Source organism: Giraffa tippelskirchi, chromosome 2, assembly GCF_054371585.1.
Source record: "Giraffa tippelskirchi isolate mGirTip1 chromosome 2, T2T-mGirTip1v1.2.pri, whole genome shotgun sequence".
In the NCBI taxonomy this organism is placed as follows: domain Eukaryota; kingdom Metazoa; phylum Chordata; class Mammalia; order Artiodactyla; family Giraffidae; genus Giraffa; species Giraffa tippelskirchi.
Window position 1 is genome coordinate 92,929,928 of NC_137276.1, and position 23,336 is coordinate 92,953,263.

General features: G+C 45.7%; 1 protein-coding gene across 12 annotated transcripts in view; it reads right to left on the reverse strand.

Moving 5' to 3' along the window:
• Nucleotides 1–23,336, reverse strand: part of PXYLP1 (2-phosphoxylose phosphatase 1) — a 157,123-nt gene that overhangs the window by 54,923 nt on the left and 78,864 nt on the right. For 8 of the 12 annotated variants that reach the window (XM_081569656.1, XM_081569661.1, XM_081569653.1 and 5 more), the window contains 4 exons: nt 20,129–20,287; nt 19,164–19,290; nt 10,923–11,062; nt 3,624–5,972 (listed from right to left, as the gene is read on the reverse strand). In XM_081569656.1, coding sequence (XP_081425782.1) covers nt 5,035–5,972; nt 10,923–11,062; nt 19,164–19,290; nt 20,129–20,287 — 1,364 coding nt within the window. In that variant the 3' untranslated portion in view covers nt 3,624–5,034. Of the gene's footprint in view, nt 1–2,678; nt 2,890–3,623; nt 5,973–10,922; nt 11,063–19,163; nt 19,291–20,128; nt 20,288–23,336 lie in introns of those variants that run through there. The other 4 variants (XM_081569662.1, XM_081569663.1, XM_081569660.1 and 1 more) reach the window with 2 other exon arrangements.

Consider the following 23,336-nt stretch of genomic DNA (forward strand, 5'->3'; position numbering starts at 1 on the left):
GGATTTATCATTTGAGGAGTGCCTAACTAAGACACACTCGGCTCCATGCTGGAAGAAAGCAGCTAGCTGCCCACCAGAAGGACTTGCCTTTTCTGGGCCCTGGGGAGGAGGGGGATGAGGGAGTGCCTCACTGGTGGGCCTGGAACAGGGAGGGGTGCAGCCCCCTAAAGTAGAGGCGCCGAGGGCAAAAAGCCCTCTGTTGAGATGCGTATCACTTCCTGGGCTGCTTTGCCTTCAGTGCCTCTTGGGGCCAGAGAGGGGCCAGACCCATGGCCTCAGCCTCCAGACTCCCATTCCTTTGCTGAACTTTGGTCAGCTGCTGCTTCTGCAGTGGGCAGCAACTCTGATGCAAGCAGGAAGCTGGGGATTAGACAGAAATGATGAAAGAAACGAGGAAAGGATGAGCAATAAGCTTCATCTCCCTTGGGAAATCATTGAGCTGTTTATAAAAAGGTGTCACTTTGTGCTTTTTATCAAAGCACAAATGCAGGACTCAGAAGAATGCTTTTTTTCCCCAAAGGTAAGTGCATGAGCCTGGGGAACTGTGCCTCCCAGTTATGCCTAGAGCATAATGCTGTGCCTCCAGAAACTTCCTGGCTTAAAAAAACGGGCAGGGACATATTCTAGTTCTGGCTGGTTTTGGTAACTCAGCACAGTTAAAAGAAAGATTAAGTGGGGGGCAGTAATGGAGGCTTCATTGTGGGGATGACCCACGCTGCCCAGGGCTTTACCTGTACTTTCTCGTGGGAGGTGTCATCCTGGTTTACAGATGAGGAACCCGATGCCTGAGGCCTTATACCTGAGAAGTGATACAGAACTGGTCTTGAACTCTATGCGGCTCAATGGTAAAGAATACACCTGCCAACGCAGGAGATGTAGGTTCATTCCCTGGGTCGAGAAGATCCCCTGGAGGAGGAAATGCCAACCCACTTCAGTATTCTTGCCTGGGAAATCCCATGGACAGAGGAGTCTGATGGGCTACAGTCCATGGAGTCACAAAGAATTGGACACAACTGAGCAACCGAGCACGTGCATACAGGTAAGGGGACACAGGCAAGAAAGGGAGGATGAAGGGCTGGAGGTTGCCAGGTCCTGAGGAAGGAAGTTTCTAGGGGGCCTCTGGACATATGTTTTAATTTCATTCATTTTTAATGAAAAAAAATATGTCTCACCAATTGTCTTATGCCAGTTCAGAAGAACCACATCTCATTTCTGGTAGCTTTCCATGGCCAGTGTCTACTAGATGAACACACAGCTCTAAACATCACCATTTGAAGATCTGTGTGGTTATTTGATTAAAATGTTTACTTTAGGTTCCCCTGGTGGCTCAGTGGTAAAGAATCCGCCTGCCAATGCAGGAGACGTGGGTTTGATCCCTGATCTGAGAAGATCCCATACGGCATGGGGCAACCAAGCCTGTGTGCTACAACTATTGAGCCTGTGCTGTAGAGCCTGGGAACTGCAACTGCTGAGTCTATGTGCCCCAAGTACTGAAGCCCAAGTGCCCTAGAGCCCTGCTCTGCAGCCAGAGAGGCCACTGCAATGAGAAGCCTGCATACTGCCATGAGAGAGGAGCCTGCGCAGCAACAAAGATCTAGCACAGCCATAAATAAATAATAAATAAAATTATTTTTAAAAATGTTTACTTTGGACAGTCAGGAAAAGCTGGATATGCATCCTGAATCAACACAATGATCCAATTGCTATTCAATCCTGCCAACTACTTTCAAAGCTGGTCGTTTTGTTGTGGAAAGATTGAATTGATAAACTCAGTCAGTTGACTGATTTTATAAAGCTACCTGGCTGTCAAAATGCTAAAATGTTTGTGTCAGGAATACTATGTAAATATTCTTTTAGTAAAATCTCAAGAAAAAGGGGCTTCCCTGGTGGCTCAGATAGTAAACAGTCTGCCTGCAATGCGGGAGACCGGGGTTCAATCCCTGGGTCAGGAAGATCCCCTGGAGAAGGAAATGGCAACCCACTCCAGTACTCTTGCCTGGAAAATTCCATGGACAGAGGAGCCTGGTAGGCCACAGTCCACGGGGTCGCAAAGAGTCGGACACGACTGAGCGACTTCACTTCAAAAGAAAAAAGGGAATTACTTTAAAAATATTAAAAAGTATGTCTCATCTATATCATGAAATCATGAAATCTGCTATGGCTATAAAAGATCTGTCTTTCCTTCTTTCTCTTTCTTCCTTTCCCCCACTTCCTCTCTCAATGTGGAAATCTCTAAGACATACTGTTAAGGGAAGCAAGTTAATGAGAAATATGTCTAAGACATATTGTTAAAGGAAAAATATATTTTGAAGGAAGGAAGTCACGGGACAATATAGGTTGAATAATCTTAATCTTGTTCCCATTTAAAAATTATATCTGTATCTACAAGTTAAATTTCTGGAAGAATATTTTTCAAGCAGCTCATCGTGTTCTCTCTGGAGGTAGGATTAGAGATCTTCACCTTTGAAGTTGTTTTCAGTATTGTTTGACTGTTTCCCAGTGTGCGTGTATTACTTTTAATCATGAAAACAACAAAGCTGAATATGCAGTGTGCACACCCACACTTGCCATAATCTAAGTCATTGAGACCATTGCCCTGAAACCAAGGACAAACTCCAGCACCCTCAGCTGGGTGCTCAGTGTTTGTTTATAGAAATGAAATGTGTCAGAACTAGATACTGAGGAGGATAGTTTAATGCCATGCATACCCAATGTCATAGGGGGCAAAACCTCTGCACTTCTAATGTTGGCTCTTATGCAAAAATATCCACCTTTACCAAAACAGATGTTGCAAAATTGATTTTTAAAATATCTTCTGATTCATATTGATTTTGAAAATATCTTCTGATTCACCTTTACTTTAAAATCTTCAAGCTGTGTTTAGCAGTTCTGATTCAGATAGATTGCAAGTGGGAGCAAAAAAAAAAAAAAAAAACTTCAATAGGCTTTAAATATTCAAGAGACAACACACAGCAAGGAGATCAAACCAGTCAATCCTAAAGGAAATCAACCCTGAGTATTGATTGGAAGGACTGATGCTGAAGCTGAAGCTCCAATACTTTGGCCACCTGATAAGAGCTGACTTATTGGAAAAGACCCTGATGCTGAGAAAGATTGAGGGCAGGAGGAGAAGGGGGTGACAGGATGAGATGGTTGGATGGCATCACCAACTCCAGGGACATGAGTTTGAGCAAGCTCTGGGAGATAGTGAGGGACAGGGAAGCCTGGTGTGCTGCAGTCCATGGGGTCCAAAGAGTTGAACACGACTTACTGACTGAACAACAGCACACAATTTTCAGCAATAAAAGAAGACTTTGAGATAAACTGTCACCCAGTCCAAGGCCACCAGCTGTGACACACCCTTGACCACCAAGTCCTGACGCTGCTGTCAGAGAAGGAAGCTGTAGCCCCTCTGTGGCCCAGGGTAGGACTCTGTCCCTTCCGGTCACCCTAGCAGGCCCGGCTTGGCCCGTTGCTAGTCACACTGGGCCTCCCTTCCCCATGTGTACTGTAGAGTTTTCTAATTTAAAATGCTTTTATTTATTAAAACATAAAACAATTAAAACTCACTTGAAAAGAAACAGAGTAACTCATAGGTACAAGCTATGAGTTACATGTATGAGTATTCTTCAAAAATTTATTAATGGAAACAGATGTACTGGACAAAAACAGACAAAAAAGGCTGGAATGGCAACGACAATGGAGAATCTCACTTTACATTTCTTTGCACAGAACTAGCACCATTTTAGGCAGAAATCACAGATTTAATTATAATTGCTTCTAATATATAAAATACCTTATAAAGATTATTTAACTATCTAGTAACAAAGTTCTTCCAAAAACTTATTTAAAAATCAATTTGAATTTACCATTTGAAACTGACGAAAATGGTGTAAAAATCGATCCAATTCTACTGCTTGTCAAAGGGAATGAGCCATCATTAGTTTTATTGGGAGAAAGTGCCTGAATTCAGCTTATGGTTCCCTTCTAACCACCAAGCAGATACAGTAAATTGAATATTTCATAGGAATAAGAGCACATCTAAAACTGGTCTTAGAAAATATTTTCCTAGACTATAAAAATACTAAATGGAATACAAAAATTTCAGCATGTACAGCAAACAGACTACAGCAGACAAATATTGAAGACATACTTGAAACTATCTTATACCACAATCATCATGAACATCAAGTATTATTCTAATAATTTTTTTGTGATTCATTCTGAGTCAATGTTTGTTTCCCCTCAAGTTTTCTTATAATGTCAGATACCAACCAGATTCTGTGTTTCTAGCAGAAGTTACTGGAGGCACCACTGAATAATTCTGGGTATTCAACTGGTTCTCTCAAAAAGTGCTGAAAGTGCAATTGTAGTACAGCCTGGTTCTTAGAAGGGGGGTCAGCAAACTACAGCCCTCAGGCCACAGCTGGCCCACTGCCTCTTTTGTGTGGCTTGTGACAGCCCTGCTTCACTCATTCATGGGTCATCTGTGGTTGCCTTCGTGTTACAAGAGCAGCGTCGAGCAGCTGTGACAGGTGCTGTAGGTGGCCTTTTGGTCCAGAGTCTATGATATTTACTATTAGGCCCTTTATGGGAAAAGTTTGCCCACCCTTGTTTTAAATGAATCACTTCAGGAAACCATTCACTGAACAAGGGCAAGGTGAGGTTGTCCCAGATGAAGAGGAGGTTTGGCTGAGGTTTGCTGGTTCCATCACACAGTACCAAGGCAGATCAAAAGAATACACATTTGAATTGGCAACTTTGGGCACTGAAATATTATTCTGGCATCCAAGCAAAGTCTAGCTGGGATAAAGTACCTTCCTTTCTCTGTGAACTGACCACTGTGTATCAAGTTACTCACGTACCCAATTATAGCAACATACTCCCTGTTCAACCCCAAATCCATGTGGGCCCCAAGCATGATTTCCAGCCTTTAAATACCACCTTGTACCTTTAGCAGCCAACAGAACTAGAAGCGGACCTTCCCCATCCCTTCGAATTGGCATAGATTATCAGTGCTGCATCGTGTACCTTTTAGAATCCTTCCCTGTGACATGCTTCATAATAATTGGTACCACCACCACGCAGGACCACAAACATGTCCTTTTTGATGAAGCGGACTAAATTTTCGAGGGGACACATGGGCTTGGGAGACCGCCTGTGGTGGTCCTGGCAGAATGAAGTGTGGAACGTGATGTCCACACCGTTGTAGAGGATCCGGACGGAGTGCTCACGGGGCTTCTCCCTGTCCTGCCAGAGCTCAAAGACCAACCTGGCCGCAAACCGTGGGAATCTGGCTCCCGTAAGGCCCAAGGCACTGAGGATCGGGGCCAGAGTAACGTCATGAGCAGAGTAGAGAGTGAAGAGCGCTTCCTTCCTGCCCTCTGCTGTGTGCTGCATGCGGCTGACAGTTTGGTTCAGGATGGGGTGGGCGCCCAGAAGCGCGTACCCCAGGTACAGCTTCTTCTCCTGCCTCTCTCTCTCATCCTCTATCTGATGCGTCTTGATCACCTTGAAGTGGTCCATGGTGATACAGCCGTTCTTGGTGCAGGGGAAGCTGACGTTGTGGCAGAAGAGGCACAGCAGGGAGTCTATGGGGTTGGCAGCCCGGAGCTGCTTGGTGGGGATGTCCACGATCCGGGCCATCTCCTCGTAGGTCCTTTCCAGCTGCCTGTTATTCAAACGTAATAGGTACTGCCGACGCTGCTCCTTCTCCAGGTACTGGTTCCTCAGTGGGCAATAGCAGTTCCCAGAGCAGAAAAGTGCACTGGGCTGGTGCCTGAAATAAACCTTCTTCCAGTCAAAATCCGGCAGAAAGCCATAGAGCAGAGCCAGCCCACTCTGCAGCGTCCGGCTCTTGCCGGTGGTCTCTAAGTGAAGCTGCTCTGCAGCCCAGTCACTCGGCAGGAGCTTGTGTTTCTTCAGGTAGATGTCCCTCAGCAGCTGGCCGTTCTGCAGGTGCTGCACGACCCCTGAAACACAAGAGCGCCACACGCTTGCCTCACTACCAGCTCAGTGAAAGTGACAGCCAGCGGAGTCGACCCAATGCCGGAAGGCTTCAGACACTGTATGGTTACATCCTCGAGCCTGGCCCCCACTGCAAGGGACCCTCCAGAAGGGGCTCCCACCAGCATGTGAAGGGATTACGCACAAAGGGATGAGCAGAGTGGGGCCCTGTCCTCTGGACACATGCCTTTCCAGGGAGTACAGGGGCCATCTGTGTGCCTCGATCCCTCCTCTGGAGGAGGGCTGTGACTGGTGGGGCTCAGAGGTAAAACCAGCCTGTTGGTAGAGGTAACGGAGCCTAAGGAGAGCTTTCTCCCTCCTGCCCAAATCACTCCTCAGAGTGCCTGGGAGCTCACAGAAGTCAGTCAGGCAAGGAGAACAAGTCAAATCCTGGCTGCCCAGTTCCCTCCACGCCACACTCCCTACTCTCCCAGCCCAAGGCTCTCTGCTCACCTTCTGGGTCCATTCTGCCCAGTCCTGCCCTTTACCTGCCCATCAGCAAGGATACTCTCCCTGCACAGATATGGAATGATCTCCCCGGTACCTAGATGGAATATTTGGGGGAAAAAAGAGAGCAAATTGCAGAACAGTGTGTTTACTATGCTCCTTTTAAATAAAAATGAGGGGAAAAATAAGAACATATATAGGCAGCTGCCTGTGTTTTGTATTAAGAAACTTTGGAAGGGCACAGAAATGGAGGGTGGTGATAGAACATGGGTAACAGCATGAATTTTAAGTTTCCCTTTAGTAGTTAACAGTTTTGAACTACACACAGGAACTATGCCACAGTATAATTTAAAAAAAAAAAACAAAAACAAACACTGAAAAAGCCTTATCTTCAAGTAGGAAAAGGCAATCCAAGATAAGAGCAAGCTCACCCTCCAGCCAACAGGATGTTGGGATGGCCTTTCAGTGTGAGATCTGAGTTCCCTGAGAGTGTAAACCACGGGCAGGGCCTGTGACCAGTGATGCCACTTATTCAGATGCCCGACTGGTCTGAAAAGCCCAACCACAAAGACAAGACAACTTCAGGCTGAAATGTGTGGGACAGAGGGAACAGTGTTGGCCCAGGAAGGGGAACAGCTCAGGGAAAAAAAAAACCATGAAGGCTATCTAGATCCTACTCTGAATGAAGAGTATTGAGAGCAGAGTTCCCTCAGAGATCTGGGCTGGGACAGGTCTTAGCATTTCCAAATGACTTGCATAGGGGGGCCAACATCCAGAGTCTGTATCTGGCCCCCAGTTCCTTTTGGGCCTACCCTGCATTCTGAGGCCACCTATGCTTACTGTGCACCAGACCTTTCTCCTTTAATCCTCACAAAAACCCAACAAAGAAAGCAAAAGGAAACTGAGGCCCAAGCCATTCACAGTTAAGATGTGGCCAAGCCAGAACTCCAGCTCCCATTTGGGCCCAACCTGTGCTCTTAGTCGGCTCACATCACCTCCTCCCTACATGTTTATGCCAAAATATTACCCATTCAGGGTGTCTCCTTCTCTCCAAACATAACCTGCATCTTCACAACCTGGTTCCTGTCCTTCCCTTTCTCTTCCCAGTGAAATCCTCATCCTGACTCCAATACTATCATTCCTTTTCTGTCCTCTTTCTCCCCCAGGTGGAATTAATCATTCCCTCCTGTTCACACGGGCTGCTAGACTTCTGAGGCATTCGCTGCATTTGCCGAGCCTAGCATGTGCTAGGGTACTCTTGCCTGGAAGATCCCACGGACAGAGGAGCCTGGTAGGCTGCAGTCTATGGGGTCGCTAAGAGTCGGACATGACTGAGCAACTTCACTTTCACTTTTCACTTTCATGCATTGGAGGAGGAAATGGCAACCCACTCCAGTGTTCTTGCCTGGAGAATCCCAGGGACGGGGGAGCCTGGTGGGCTGCCGTCTATGGGGTCACACAGAGTCGGACACGACTGAAGCAACTTAGCAGCAGCAGCAGCATGTGCTAGAACTGTGCTCAGTGCTTTACACACACTATCAAATGCAACTTGCCACCAGCTCTGTCGGGAATATGTTACGTGCCCCACTTCACAGGTCTGTTTACTCCAAAGCCTGTGTTTATTCTGTAAGAACCTGCCGCTTGCAGCAGCACCCTCAGGGGTTTCCATGTGCTGTGCCATCCAGTTGCCCCCCTCCCCTACACACGGCAGCTGCTAAGCACCTGGGACAGAATAGACACTAATGATCAACTGCATCTTCCATGGTTCCTGTGAGGTCCCCAAAGTGTGCCACTTACAAATGATTATTCTAACAGCGATGTAAAATTTCAAATAGGAGATAAAAGTGACCATTAAAAGAGACCAAGGGAACAGGAGCAAATTACCACAAATAAGATTTCTAGGGTAAGGCTAATTTTAAAAACGCTAATGATAATAGGTCAATTGGAAAGAAAGATGGGAATGAATAAACTACTTGATGCAATTACCCTGACCTCCCAGCCAGCTGATGGACACTGACCCTCAAGGACACCATCAGATTCTCTCAAGAATGTGAACATGTAAGTTCATCTCTCCATGTGGCCAGGACTGTCTCCGTTGACAGACACACAGCAAAACCATAGCGGCAAAGACAGACAGCTTTTTTATCGCTGGGACCCATCTCTGGAGGCCTAGTCATATTCTTAGAGTCTGAGTCATCCTCAGTCTTTATAATAAATGTCCTTTTTTTTTTGGCTTGAGTTGGTTTCTGTTACTCACCACCAGTAGTCCTCAGCAAGCACAGTTCTGCCCTCAGGGAGGGGTTTGGGTTGTCACAGTAACACAGGGAGGAACATTGCTGACCCCTTGTGGGTGGGGGCCAAGGGCTGGACAGTCTTCACAAGGAACTGTTCTCTGTTTTGAATAACTTTTGAATGTACCAGACATTCCCATATGTGAAAATCCTGTTTTAATACTTCAGTTTCAAAACTGTTTTTTGTATCTACAGACATAAAACCATTTTTGCATAACATTAACATCTACTGAATTTTCCAGAAATAAATTAAGGGACATCTGTCTTTTGTTTTGATCACATTTGTCAAATAAATCATGTCCTGATATATGGGGTATTAAGAGTCATCAATGCACATCCTTTGGTCAGTCTGCATTTGTAGCTGTCACCACACCCATCTACACTTATGTGCAAACAATTGATTACTTCATTCTCTTTTTCTAACAAAGGTGTGCTCAAACATTTATACTGAGCTATATAGAATTACATAATAAAATCATTTCCTTTTGTTTCTACTTCATATAACAGGTAGAATACCTGATTTAACTGTTTTGTAAAATTATGTATATAGAACGGTTATATTTGAATTTCACTTTGGGATAGTTCAGGGAGCACCACAAAATACTTGTTAATAAAAGGGAGCTCTGGTTCTGGTAGGAGGAGGACTCCTGTTTTTATTTATTTGTTTTTAAAATATTTATTCATTTGGCTGCTCCAGGTCTTCAGTTGTGGCATGTGGGATAGAGTTCCCTGTTCAGGGACTGAACCCAGGCCCTCTGCATTGGGAGCACAGAGTCTTAGCCATGGACCACAAGGGAAATCCCAGGACTTCTGTTTTAAACTCATGCAGAGCTCGCACATGTGGAACTAATTAGCAAAAGCTTTTGACAAAACTCCTTATTCAGGGCTACTCCTCCAGAGCCTTCATCTTGCCCCACTTGGTCACTTACTATTATTCTCCCCAGTAATAATAGTTTTCAAAACATGGGAAACCAGTGGGGTTTGATGGACCTTCTTTCCATCAAAACTGAGGTCCTAAGATGCTGGTGGATCAAGAAACAGAATATGGCCTATAGGTCATCCTGATTCCTCCAGAACGACTAGTGACCACACAAAGGTCCTCTGAGGTCTCAGACTGAAGAAGCAGAAAGCTGGAACCTCTCGGGGGCACCAGTTCTTTCTTGTCCCAACCCACAGTTAACTCACCAACCTATGCTCACAGTGAGCTGGCTGCACAATAGTATGAAGGAGAGATGTCTTGTGAGGAACACACTTGCAGGCTCCATGCATGGTGGAGCTCTGCCATATGCATGTCCCTCAGATCCGGGGCATTAAAACCTTTGAGCTGTTTTGTCTGAAGTGTCTAAGAATGTGGGACTGGTTACATATATCATGGCCTATCCATAGTGGAAGAATATGCAGCTATCAGAAATTATGTTGTTGATGAACATTTATTGGTAGGGAAAGATTATCACAATATATTATTAAGTGAAAAAGTGGGCTGCAAAATAGTGCTCAGGAAGATACAACCTGTGAGAATGAGTGTGTGTGTGTGTGTGTGTGTGTGTGTGTGTGTGCATACCCATGACTGCATACAGATATTAACACAAGAAGAAAGGTTATTAATTTCTTTGGTGAGATTATGAGTGCTTTAAATTCGTCTTCCTTTTGCTTAGTTGTCATCCCTACTTTCTCTTCCGTGAATATATATATTTTTAATAATAAGAGAAAAGGCTATTTTTAATATTTAGAAATCAGATGGGACGTCCCTGGTTGGAGCAGTGGATAGGAATCCACCTGCCAAAGCAGGGGACATGGGTTTGATCCTTGTTTGATCTGGGAAGATCCCACATGCCTTAGATCAACTAAGCCTGCGCTCCACAACTACTGAGCCCACACATGAGGAAAGGCACTGAAATGAGAAGCCCGTGCACTGCAATGAAGAGTAGCCCCCACCTGTTGCAACTAGAGAAAGCCTGCACACAGCAGTGAAGACCCAGTGCAACCAAAAATAATAAATATATTTTAAAAAAGAAATCAAATGTTGAATGAGATACCTTGGTGGGCTCACAGCTGCTTGAGGTACTAGTGCTGACTCACCCCCACTCCGACAGCGTCTTAACCGAGGCCCCGCTGCATGCATCCACCACACATGGGAGTGGGTGGAAGAGTAAGCGGAAGGATGGTCGTTGCACTTACCCGTCTGCGTGAGCTCTCCCATCTCACACAGCTGGTGACTGGAGTACAGAGGTAGCGAGTGCAAGGGGCTTTCAAAAGAGGCTCCAGGTCCTTTTGACATGTGACTCACAAAAGCCTCCAGTTTAGAGTGATACGGCTTCCTAAAGAAACAGCACAGAGAGTTAGTGGTCAATGTGCTCTGAAAAGGTCCACAACGATTTCAACTGCAACAAGCAGTATCCCGAGTGAGCCATGCCCTCTCTCACCCGCAATAATAGTACATTCCAATCTCATGATTACTCGCCTGCTGACACCTACATATAAAACTCCCACCCGGTAAGGTCAGCCTGAGTGCTGGCCATCTCCCAGAGTGCCCATCATTCTCAAGCCCTGTGGAGGTTAGTGCTGACCTCACGCACCCTGTTCCCTGCACCACTCCTGTCTCCCCCTCCAGGAGGCTACCGACCTTACCAGGCAGCCAAGCCTAGGCTGGCGGTCGTCCTCAGTATCTCCCTCCCCTGCCCTTGCCCACGTGCCCTTCTGGGCTGCTCTGCTCCTCTCTCCTATCCCTGCATCCCTGAGGAGGTTTTGGCTCAGGGAGCTTTCGTCTAGATGGCGTGGGCTCCTCCTTGACCTTCCTGCAGCCTCATCTTGCCTTCTTCACAGACAGTGAGGTCAACACAGGAGGCAACCCTCACTGTCACCACTCCTCCACAGTGCCACCTTTCCAAGGAGCCTCACGTGGCCATTAGCCTACTCCAGCCCTGCCTCACTCTGAGGCCCAGGGCTCTCCAGTGCTGTCCTCTGGCCACACATAGCATCTGCCTTCTGTACCCACACCTGTTCCTGCACCCTTCCAAGACTTTCCACATGCTGCTTGTTCCTCCTAGAAAAGGCAACCCAACTTTCACTGGGGTAACCTTTAATCCTTATGTGACCTCTGGAAAATCTCTTGTGAAGAAAATTAACTGATTAGGATAACCCATATCTCTACAGCTCACTATGCATTTTGCACATATGGTATCTCACTGCATGTGGGGTGGTAATGAAGAGTGAAAACAGGTTATTTATGAGATCTTGTGAAATTTATGATGTTATTTATATTTCTGCCATGAAGTACATGTGGTAAATCAAGATTTATCAGTCTTATCACAAATACACAATTTCCCTGAATAATGAGATGACCTATGAATATACACACCTTTCCCTTGAATAATGAAATGGCCTATGACTGTTTATACATTGTCCAGCTGAACAGAGGTGGACAGATAGAGTAGTCCCCAACTAAACTAAAGCAGCATGAAAAGAAGCAAAGATAAATTGTTTAATGGCAGACCCCTGCTGTCTGAAAACCTAATTAACTTTGGCAATGCTTTTACAATGGCTGCCAAAATGAGTTTATTATCTTTTGAAAACATAAAGCTAAAAAAAAAAACCCATTACAAAAATATGTTTTAGAGAATGCTAATCCTGACATACAGTATATAGTCTAATAAATCACCCTGTATTGCTACAAGACATTATGGCTTTCCATAAAAACAGAGGATGTTATTTTCCCTGAGGCTGAAACACATATATATTTGCAAACTGGGAAATAAAATGTCCAGACTGATAATGAGGCTGCCGAAATGAATCCACATAAACAAAGGCTATCTATCAACAGGAGTCAAATATTCTGCTCCAGGTCATTATTTCAGGTTGGTGATGTTTGAGGATCCAAGAAAGCTTTGCTACCAATTTTAGAAATGAAATTTCCCCACTGAAAGTGTTTACTGGGAGGTCCCAGGTTTTCAGGGAATCTGATTGCTTAATGATGCATTAATATATAACTGTATTCATGGAAACTTGCTTTTGATATGGAAAAATGTCAATTTATGAAAGAAAAACTTCACTTACGGATAATATAACAAAAGACTGAGTCTTTTAATCAGGAAGTGGACCAGGTAACCTGAGTCCTTGGGCCTTTCCTGGATCTGAATGATCAGGTCCTGAGGCAGGAGATATATAGGCCCTAGACTGAGCAGCTGGAATCTGTCTCCTGAGGACAGATATTTCAAGATAAAGATAATGGCAGGAGCAAGAGGGAGTGGAGTCCTGCTTGGATAAAAGATAAAGAGACCACATATTTCTCTTTCTTGAGGTCAGAGACCCCCAAACTATGCATGCAAAGAAAGGATCCTTAGGAGAGGGGGTGCTAGACCACAATATGTTCTGTCAACTTCCCTGAGACCTCTGCACTGGAATCTATCTTGGCTAAAAGATGCATGTGCACACACAGGAGAGCCCTTAGCCAGACAAATTATGGACTTAAAGCCAGATGAAGCAAGATGATCGGCCAGAGGAAACCCAGAAGAACTGCCTCCAAAAGCACAGGACTCTCTCTGAGCCAGCCCATGCTTCCTCTGCACATATATTCACTCTTAATAAACATTTTAGTTGTCTCACTACTTTTCTTCTCTTTGCTGAATTCTTTCTTCAAAGCAGTCAAGAACTAGGGAGCACGGCAGCCTAGGTTCAAACCCTGGTAGGGGAACTGAGATTCCTGCTTCAAGCCATCACAGCCAAGGCCACCCCACAGCCTCCCAAGATCAGTTCTTCCCACCTCAGATACTGCTCCATCCCTGGAGTTGAGAGGGTCCCTAGCACACAGTAGATACCTCAAAAACACATGTAAATGAATTCAACTTGGAAGTGCCCCACACTTAGATGCTTCAAGAAAAGTCCAAGCCTTCTATAATCTGTAGCAGTGAATATAGAAAGTTCCCATAGTTTATTAAAATATCCAGATTTTGATGGAAATATTAAAAATAAAGGTAATTGTAAGTGAGCCTTACTTATATGACAGACTCTCTTTGGTCAAATTTTAGTCTCCTCTGAACCCTCTTCCCAACCAGGCCTTGATCTTTGGAATTATATCTGTCTTTGCATTGTCCATTTTTAGCAAAAATCCTGCTAAAGTCAGTTTAGCCAGAATCTCCCACTCTCTTTTTTTTTTTTTTTGCTGTGCTGGGTCTTTGTTGCTAGGCAGGCTTTTCTCTAGTTACAGTGTGAGGGCTTCTCATTAAGGTGACTTCTCTTGTTGCAGAACACAGGCTCCAGGTACACAGGCTCAGTAGTTGTGGTGTATGGGCTTAGTTGCATGTGGCATGTGGGACCTTAGTTCCCTAATCAGGGATCAAACCAACATCTCCTGTATTGGCAGGTGGATTCTTTACCATTGGACCACTAGGGAAGCCCAGAATCTCCCACTCTTGGTATCTGATCACCCTTGATACCTCACCCAAATTCCTCAACCCCAGTGGTATCTGATCAGCCTGGTCTGCTTTCATCAAGAATCCTGTGGAGTCAGTTAATCAGAACCCCCTCACCCTGATGTGTCCTCATGGTAACTCTCCCCCCACTGACCCCCACCCTGGTCCTTGGCTAAAAAGCCCCACTTGTCCATGCTCTGTCTGGAACTGAGCTCAGTTCTACCCCTATTGTATTAACTCCTGAATAAGATCTGTTTTTACTGCTTTATCTGCTCTTCGGCTCTGGTTTAACAGTTAGATACTAAAAACTATTCTCCACTTCTTGGGAACTTGGTTAGATCCCATTTTTGAGATCCTAGCGGTAAGTAGAGTCATGTGACTAAGTACTTGCCAGTGGAATGGAAGGATGTATGCCAATCTGTGTTTAGGCTTTCAGATCACGGGTGTGCCCCTTTCACACTCTCTTCCTTCCCTCTGGCCACGATTCAGGCACCCCGGTAACCCAGGGTCAGTCAAGTACACATCCCTAGGACAGCAATCCAGGTTCAGTCAAGTACACATCCCTAGGGCATGGTGGGAGCAACAACCTGGAAGGCACCTGGGGCCCTGAATGATCAAGTAAAGTAAAATTATACAACCTGGAATACTCATCTCAGACCTTCATGAAAGAGATAAACTTTTGTTATTTAAGGCAAAGCATTCTTGGTTCCCCTTTTTCTTTTTTACAGTAAGTTCCCTACATACTAATGAGTTCTATTCTGACAGCACATTCATAAGCCCAACAAAGTTAGCCTAAGAAGTCAACTAACACAATCAGCTATATACTAGTGTACTGTAATAGGTTTATAATACTTTTCACACAAATAATACATAAAAACAAATGCAAAAAATAAAGACTTTCAATCTTACCATACAGTACCTTGAAAAGTAAGATAGTACCAGCTACATCATCACTGCTTTTACTCTTGCTTCCAGACATCCTAGGCTTGAAATAAAGCTACTGTATTACTGTACTCTATATAGTACTGTTAAGTACACAAAAGCACAACCACTTGTATAGGTTGCACACACATGACAATGTACGGCAGACTGTGAACTTACATGATTGGACATGCGAACACATGTTCATGTCTTCGAAAATTCGAAACTTAAAGGTTCATATGTAGAGGACTTACTGTATTTTTATTTTTTGGCCATGCTACACAGCTTGCAGGATCTTAGTTATCTGACCAGGGACCGAACCTGGGCCCATGGCAGTGAAAGCACTGAGTCCTAACCACTGGCCCATCAGAGAATTCTCCTTGGTTCTCTTTATTATGACAGCATGCACAGAAATGACTGTATCTGTGATGATGAATTTTTCTTCAGGAAATGCCCATGTTATTGTATTCTCACTGGAAATCTACTTTCACATTGAAAATAGAAAGAGCCAGCAAATCTTAAGCCTTCAAACTATTTGCTTCAGAGTTCTTATTTACATTTTACATACATTTTCACACCTATTTATTACACAAAGCTCTAAACAGAAGCCCTGAGGCTAATCCACACATATATAAGAAAATGTACTGTGCTTTAGCCATCATTTGAGCAATTATTGAGTTCTACACAGATTAGTAAGACAAGCAGAGAGAGGTATAAGACCAGTGATGCTGTTATCAGAAGACACAGTTCAAAAAAGCTTGCATGGCTGGAAACCGGAACAAGTTCATGCCACAGATGCTTACAGTTTATGCCAATTAAAGAATTTATTATTTTATATTATTAATAAAGTAAAATGCTAGAAAGATAAACTTAATATACTTTTCTCAGTCTTTGGTTTTCTGGGCCTTTTTGCTCTATTTGATGTGATTACCCTGCCCACTCCCCCTTCCTGAAACTCTCCTTCCTCAGCTCTTATAACATTGCTCTCTTGCCTTCTTCCTGTTTGCAACTTCTCTATCTCCTTCAGGGACCCTTCTTTCTCTCTGTGCTATAATCAGCTGGTGCTCTTAGGGCTCTGTTTTTGGCCCGTTCCTCACCCCACAGGCTCTGTGAGTGATACCATTCAAGCCCACAGCTTCTGCTATCATCTACATGCTGAACTCTCAAATCGACCTCCACCTCCCTGCAGGACAATGTTCCTGACCCCCAACTACTCATGAAGAGGCAGCTTCCACTCTAAAGACTCTGAGAGTCACGGGAGGTGTCCTTGTAAAGGGAAACATCGGGGTGTCTGGCTCCTGCTGTTTCAGCTCGGTGCACCCCCACCTGCCAGCCCACGAGTCTCCTTCACCAGATGGGATTAATGGGCGCACTTCAGAATGCTCTGCCTCAGAGGAGGCTATAAAATTAATAATTCGTGAAGATGACCTGGCACCTGGGAACGCAGCAGGCCCAGCTGGTGACCCAGATCCACAGTCCCAGGGGACGAAGAGTCCCAGAGTGGGTCCCCTTTGCTGGAACACCTCCTCACTCTTATGCTAAATGTGTGTTTATAATGATGTCAACATTTATTGTTATAAAAGATGGAATTCATTAAATGCCATTAATTAATTAAACATGTATATTCTACCCGCTTTTCAGAAAAGATTGAGAGTAGCTCCTAAAAATACAGAATGTGGACTAAAATAGACCTTCCCTGATGGCTCAGTGGGTAAACAGCCTGCCTGCAATGTTCAAGACACAAGAGATGCAGGCTCAATCCCTGGGTCAGGAAGATCCCCTGGAGAAGGAAACGGCAACCCACTTCAGTATTCTTGTCTGGAAAACCCCATAGAGAGAGGAGCCTGGTGGGCTACAGTCCATAGGGTCACCCAGAGTCGCACATGACTAAGCGACTAAGCATACACACAGCACACATTCTATCTACTTTCTAGAACAGACTAAAAGTAGCTCCTAAAAATACAGAATGTGGACTAAAATAGTAGAACTAGACCAAAAAGTCAAGACCAAAGGAAATGACGCAGAGCTGGCTGGGGCAGCTGGTTCCTGGGAACTGCGCCTCTCAGGTGGGAGCCGCAAAAGTGGCCCCATCATGGGGTCCTGCCATTGCCGTGGCAGAATAAGGGGCCCTGGGACCTGACCTGGCCTTGTGACCACAACCATTCAGAGAGGAAAAAAGGCCGGGTCTGGGAGACTCCAGGCTGCTGCAGTGAATGAAACACCATTGCTCAAGTTCTCAGTGGGGACCAGGTTCTGTGCTTTATTCCATCACCGCAGCTAGACCTCACAAGGATTTCACAGCCGAGGCTCAAATCGACTATGATAGACACGTGAGAGGCAATGATGACCTGTGATTCTTATTGGGCTCCTGAATTCATTCTGCAACCAACCCAGTCCAACAACCAGGCTCAGGCTGGGCACCAGTGATAAAGAAGGAGTAAGACCCAATGCCCTGCAGAGCCAGTGGTGTGGGAGGATGGAAACAAGGGTGCTGGGAGGAGAGCCTGCTGGTAGGGAGGAGGCTAGCCTGCTGCCTGAACCTCTGCTGTGCCGAAGGAGAGAAGCCACTTCCCCTAGCCACCCTCCTGTCACCATGGATGCTCCAGCCCAGAAACTAAAGGGTTAACACCCAGCACAGCAAGTGGCCTCTATCCCTGCCCTAATCGTAAGGCTAGTTAAGGTCTGGTCATTAAATGTTTTGTTCTGAGGCCCTTCCTGTACATCCCCCTTTTCAGGTTGAGTGAGACAGTGGTGGTGCCTAATACAAGCAGAGAAACCTTCCTAACGCAGTGGGAGAGGTTTCTTGGAAGGGGTGCCATCTCAGAGGGTCTTGGAGGAGCTATAGGAGGGGACCAGCAAGCCGAACAACAGGTGCAAAGGCCTGAAGGGTGAAGAGCCGGCAGGCAGTGGTGGGCAGGGGCAGAGGGTCCCAGCAGAAAGGCTGCACAGAGAGCTAGAGATGAGGAAGAAAGCCAATGACTGTATACGGACTGGACCCCACTCAGGAGGTTTTCCAGGCTGTGGGACACGAGGACATGCATCCATGCTTGTTGAACACAGAAAAGAAGACACAAATTCCTAGGCTTCGAGTTTTGTGACCTCCAGCAGGAAATGAAAGCCTAGAGTCATGTGGTATTTCATGATGTTTTTACCTAAAATGGTTTGCTTCATCTTCCCTGTGATATTAGACAATAAGAAGGCTGAGATGCAAAGGGTTAACCTGGAACTCCCGGGTTCACACTACGGTCCACTGTGAATGGACAGCCCTGGCTGCTGGGAGGCAATGGTTCCACCCACAGCATTCCATCACCATAGCATCTTCCCCACAGAGTACTTCCCCATCTCCTCCCTCATTCAGTAAACTCTGCCTGGGAGATAATGAGCCCCCAGCACACCTGCTGAGGCCTGGCCCATCGCTTTACTGCTAACCGTGCCTCTCACTTTAGAGCCATGCCATTTCCACATGCACACTTCTACTCTCTTTGCAAGTATTTTTCATCCTAAAGGCTGTCACCCAAGAGCAGGTTGTCTCTCCTCCTGTGAAGAATGAAAAGCCTGACATAATGCCTTCCCTGTAAGTGACTTTGCAGCTGGTGATGTTCAGCCTCTCATCCCACTTACTCCTCACCCCAACTCTGCATGGTCAGCATCATCATCCCCATTTCAGAAACAGAAGGCTGAGACCCAGAGACACTAAGGGACTTACCTGCAGCCCTGAATGGAACAGCCACGCCAGGGTCTGAGGACTCCTGGCCCAGTGCTCACTGTACCATGTCTCAACTGTTTCTTAAACTAAACAACAGCAGGGTGGGAGACTGTAGATAGCAGACTGGCCAGGGCTCAAATCTCAGTTTATCTGCTGTGTGGCCTCAGACAGGTGTCCTCACCTCTCTGGGCCTCTGTCCTCTCAACTGTGAAATGGGATTAACTTGCAGGATCGTTCCGAAGATCCAGTCCTGGCAAACAGTACTCACTGGATGTGTGCAGGCCACTCCCCCATCCTGTCATCCTGTTTTGAATAGTTTTCCAGTCACCCTTTTGACCTGAAAAGAGATTCTTTTAAATCACTTTTAAGAAAAGTGCGATTTACCTGTTAGCCACCAGAGTGCAGTCAATTTCCGGGCGCTTCGTTTTGGGAATGGCGTACAGTGGGTACCTGTCCCCGTGTCGAATGAACACGTGCACAGAGACCAGCTTAAAGTGATGTGGAGCGTGGCCTGTGTGAGAAAAGCACGTTGCCTGGTTGTCACTCAGCAACAGTCTATCCGTTCAGCTCGCAGAGGCCGGGAGGGGTGACCGTGGTGGAAGGGTGCCATGCTGGGTTGGAGTGAGGGGGCCCTCTGACTACCTCACAAGGAAAGGCAGAGGAATGTGAGAAGGCTGCTTATGCCCCAGAGTCCCAGCACTCACAGGGAGGCTTTGGGGTGTGGCTGGGGGCTGGAAATCAGTGAAGAGGGGGCAAGACTGCTCAGGTAGCCTCACTCACATCCACAGACTAGGGGGAGGCCCACGGAAGTACTGGAAACCATGACTTCTGCTTTAAGTCTTTCTCTTGTGAAACAAGACTGGGCAGAAAGAGATAAATACTCGACATCTTCTTTGATATACTTTCAGAAAAGCAAAAGTCAGCAGAGAAATCTATTTTCCTACACCTTTAATGCCAGACACCAGCGGGGTATGATGTGGGAGTCCTAAGCCCTGAGAGAGCCCGCCTGGGAAAGGGTTGAGCCGAGGGTGACCCCCTAGAGCCCTTCAAGGCCACCTTTCTGCTCATTCTCACTGGAAATCAGGATGAGGGCAAACAACTGTGGAGGCGTTCTCATGCGCCTCATGCTGCTCAAAGCAAAGCAGTTCCTTACTCCTCCCAGCAGTCCTGTCTGTGAGTAGGGATGGCTTGTTATGCCCATTTTACAGATGAGGAAACTAAGACCTGGGAACTCATGCAAGGGCTCAGCCCAGTGCAGGACTGGCGACTGCAGGATTGGAGCCCCGGCCGTCTAGCTCCTTAGATGCTGTGTGAAGATGCTACCATGTCGGGCTGCACAGCCGGCCTACCTTCCATGCTGCGCTCAGCCACACCTGGAATGTTGCAGTACAAAAGGGCTTCATATACCGGGTCCATCATGGGGGGCTCTGTTGCCAGGTCAGGCATGATTCTCTTTCGATTCTTGCTGGTCACTCCATTCTTTGTTGTCGACACTGGGATCAGGTGGACTGCAGGGAAAGCAAAGTAGGTCAGGAAACATGTGATCATGGAGGGCACATGCCAGCTAGAGGACCCCAGAGGGTGGCTGGATTTTCACTGGAATTCACCTCTCAGAATTAGGCTGGACTTCAACGCATCAGTAGCAAAATGTCAGCTTCCCATTCAAGAACTCTTTTTTTTTTTTTTGTAAGTGGTTTACTTCACTTAGCATAATGTCTTCAAGGTTTATTCATGTTTTGTGCATGTGTCAGAATTCCTTTCCTTTTTTTTTTTAAATAAATTTATTAAAGAACTCTTTTAAAAAATTTTTTTTTAATTTATTTTTTAATTGAAGGAAACTGCTTTACAATGTTGTGTCATTTTCTGCCGTACAACAACACAAATCAGGAATAATTATGTATGTGTGCTGTGCTCAGTCATTTCAGTCATGTCCAACTCTTTGCAACCTAGAGACTGTAGCCCGCCAGGCTCCTCTGTCCATGGGATTCTCCAGGTAAGAATACTGGAGTGGGCTTCTGGGCCTTCCTCCAGTGGATCTTCCTGACCTAGGAATCGAACCCATATCTCCGGCGTCTCCTGCACTGCAGGCAGGTTCTTTACCCACTGGGAGCCACCTGGGAAGCCCATAATTGTATACAAAAAATTTTAAAAAATACTTATTTATTTGGCTGTATTGGATCTTAGTTGTAGCAAATGGGATCTTCATAGCAGTGTGCAGACTCTCTAGTTTTGGCATACGGGCTTAGTTGCTCTGTGGCATATGGGATCTTAGTTCCCTGACCAGGGATCGAACCCGTGTCTCCTGCATTGGAAGATGTATTCTTAACCACTGGACTACCAGGGAAGCCTTGAGTCCCCTCCAAGCCCTGCTTCTTTCTCAACACCCTCACCCTTGCCTTGCCAATAATTATCTATGCAACACCAGGTAGGCCACCCAGAGAGAGGGGGCCTCACCCACAGTGGTAAAGGAAGAACTTACTAACTTCATGCAATCTGATTACTTCATTCTGAACACTCTTTGAATTCTGGTAAATACTAAGGCAGAAAGCCATTATCTACAGAGTGTCTATGAAGTGCTAGACATGTGTCGGTCATATCTCATTTAATACCATCTGCCTTGCACTCTGGGGCCCCCTGAGCCCAAGCATGGGTATCTGCTCATTAATTCTCAAGAGGCTATTTTACAGCGAAGAGACACACAGACCCAAGGCAAGGCTGAGGCAACTGCCCAAGGTGTATGTGCTGGAGGGAAGACATCTCAGGCTCACCCATCTGTCCCCAGGCCAGGTTCTCCCCCACTCCCATCTGCTGGATGTCATGGATGGACACTGCAGTCTATTATGCTTGTCCAGCCATCACCCCTCTTTCTGTTGGGGAACCACTCCTTCCCTGCCATGTGGTTCAGCTGAACTGCCAATCACAATGTCAAGTACAATACAGACAAGAGGAGGGGACTCCTTTTCTCCTGGACACTGATATCTAAGAACAGAAACCCAGAGCTGCCCCAGTCATTTGTCCCTCCATGGACAGCCTCTGCCTGCAGTGGCCAGAGCAACAAATGAGGAGAGTTATCGGAGACAAAGAGGAAGGAAGACCTGAGGACATCCATCCTCTGGGCCCTGGGTCCAGATATGGCTGAAGTGCCCATTCAATGTCCCAGTTCTGTAAGCCGAGAAAGTCTGCTTATTACTTAAGCTAGTCTGACTTGGGCTTCTGTTACTTTCAACCAAATGAGTCCTGGTTCATACATTTTATCAATTATTTATAAGAAGATGTAAGTCCATCTCCTAGGTTAGTAGTACTCAATCTTTCAAAGAGTTCCCAATTTGGAACTACCTACAGTAATAATCGTTGTAGTTTTAGCATCACCAACTGAGGAAATATGTGGAAATAGGTGTGCCCATGAATCATTAAGAGGGGATGAAGAAGAGGTAGCAAGAATACACAGAAGAACTGTACAAAAAATGTTCTTAATGACCCAGATAACCACTCTGGCACTCACCTACAGCTAGACATCCTGGGGTGTGAAGTCAAATGAGCCTTAGGAAGCATTACTACAAACAAAGCTACTAGTAGGGGTGATGGAATTCCAGTTGAACTATTTCAAATCCTAAAAGATGATGCTGTTAAAGTGCTTGGCTCAATATGTCAGCAAATCAGTAATGGCCACAGGACTGGAAAAGGTCAGTTTTCATTTCAATCTCAAGAAAGGCAATGCCCCCAAATGTTCAAATTACCACACAATTGCATGCATTTCACATGTTAGCAAGATTATGCTCAAAATCCTTCAAGCTAGGCTTCAAACAGTATGTGAACTGAGAACTTCCAGATGTAAAAGTTGGAACTAGAAAAGTCAGAAGAACTAGAGATCAAATTGCCAACATCCACTGGATCATAGAAAAAGCAAAGGAATTCCAAAAAAATCTACTTCTGCTTCACTGACTACGCTAAAGCCTTTGACTGTGTGTATCACCACAAACTGGAAAATTCTTAAAAAGATGGAAATACCCAACCACCTTACCTGCCTCCTGAGAAATGTGTATGCAGGTCAAGAAGCAACAGTACTGGACATGGAACAACAGACTGGTTCCAAATTGGGAAAGGAGTACGTCAAGGCTGCATACTGTCACCCTGATTATTTAACTTACATGCAGAGTATATCATGCAAAATGCCAGGCTGGATGAATCACAAGCTGGAATCAAGATTGCCAGGAGAAACATCACCAACCTTAGACATGCAAATGATACCACTTTAATGGCAGAAAGTGAACAGGAACTAAAAAGCCTCTTGATGAAGGTGACAGAGGAGAGTGAAAAAGCTGGCTTAAAACTCAACATTCAAAAAACTAAGATCATGGCATCTGTGTCCAACTCTTTGCGACCCTATGGACTGTAGCCTACCAGGCTTCTCTGTCCATGGGATTTTCCAGGCAAGAATACTGCAGTGGGTTGCCATTTCCTTCTCCAGGAGATCTTCCCAACACAGGGATTGACCCTGGGTCTCCTTCATTGTAAGCAGATGCTTTATCATCTATCTGGTCCCATCACTTCATGGCA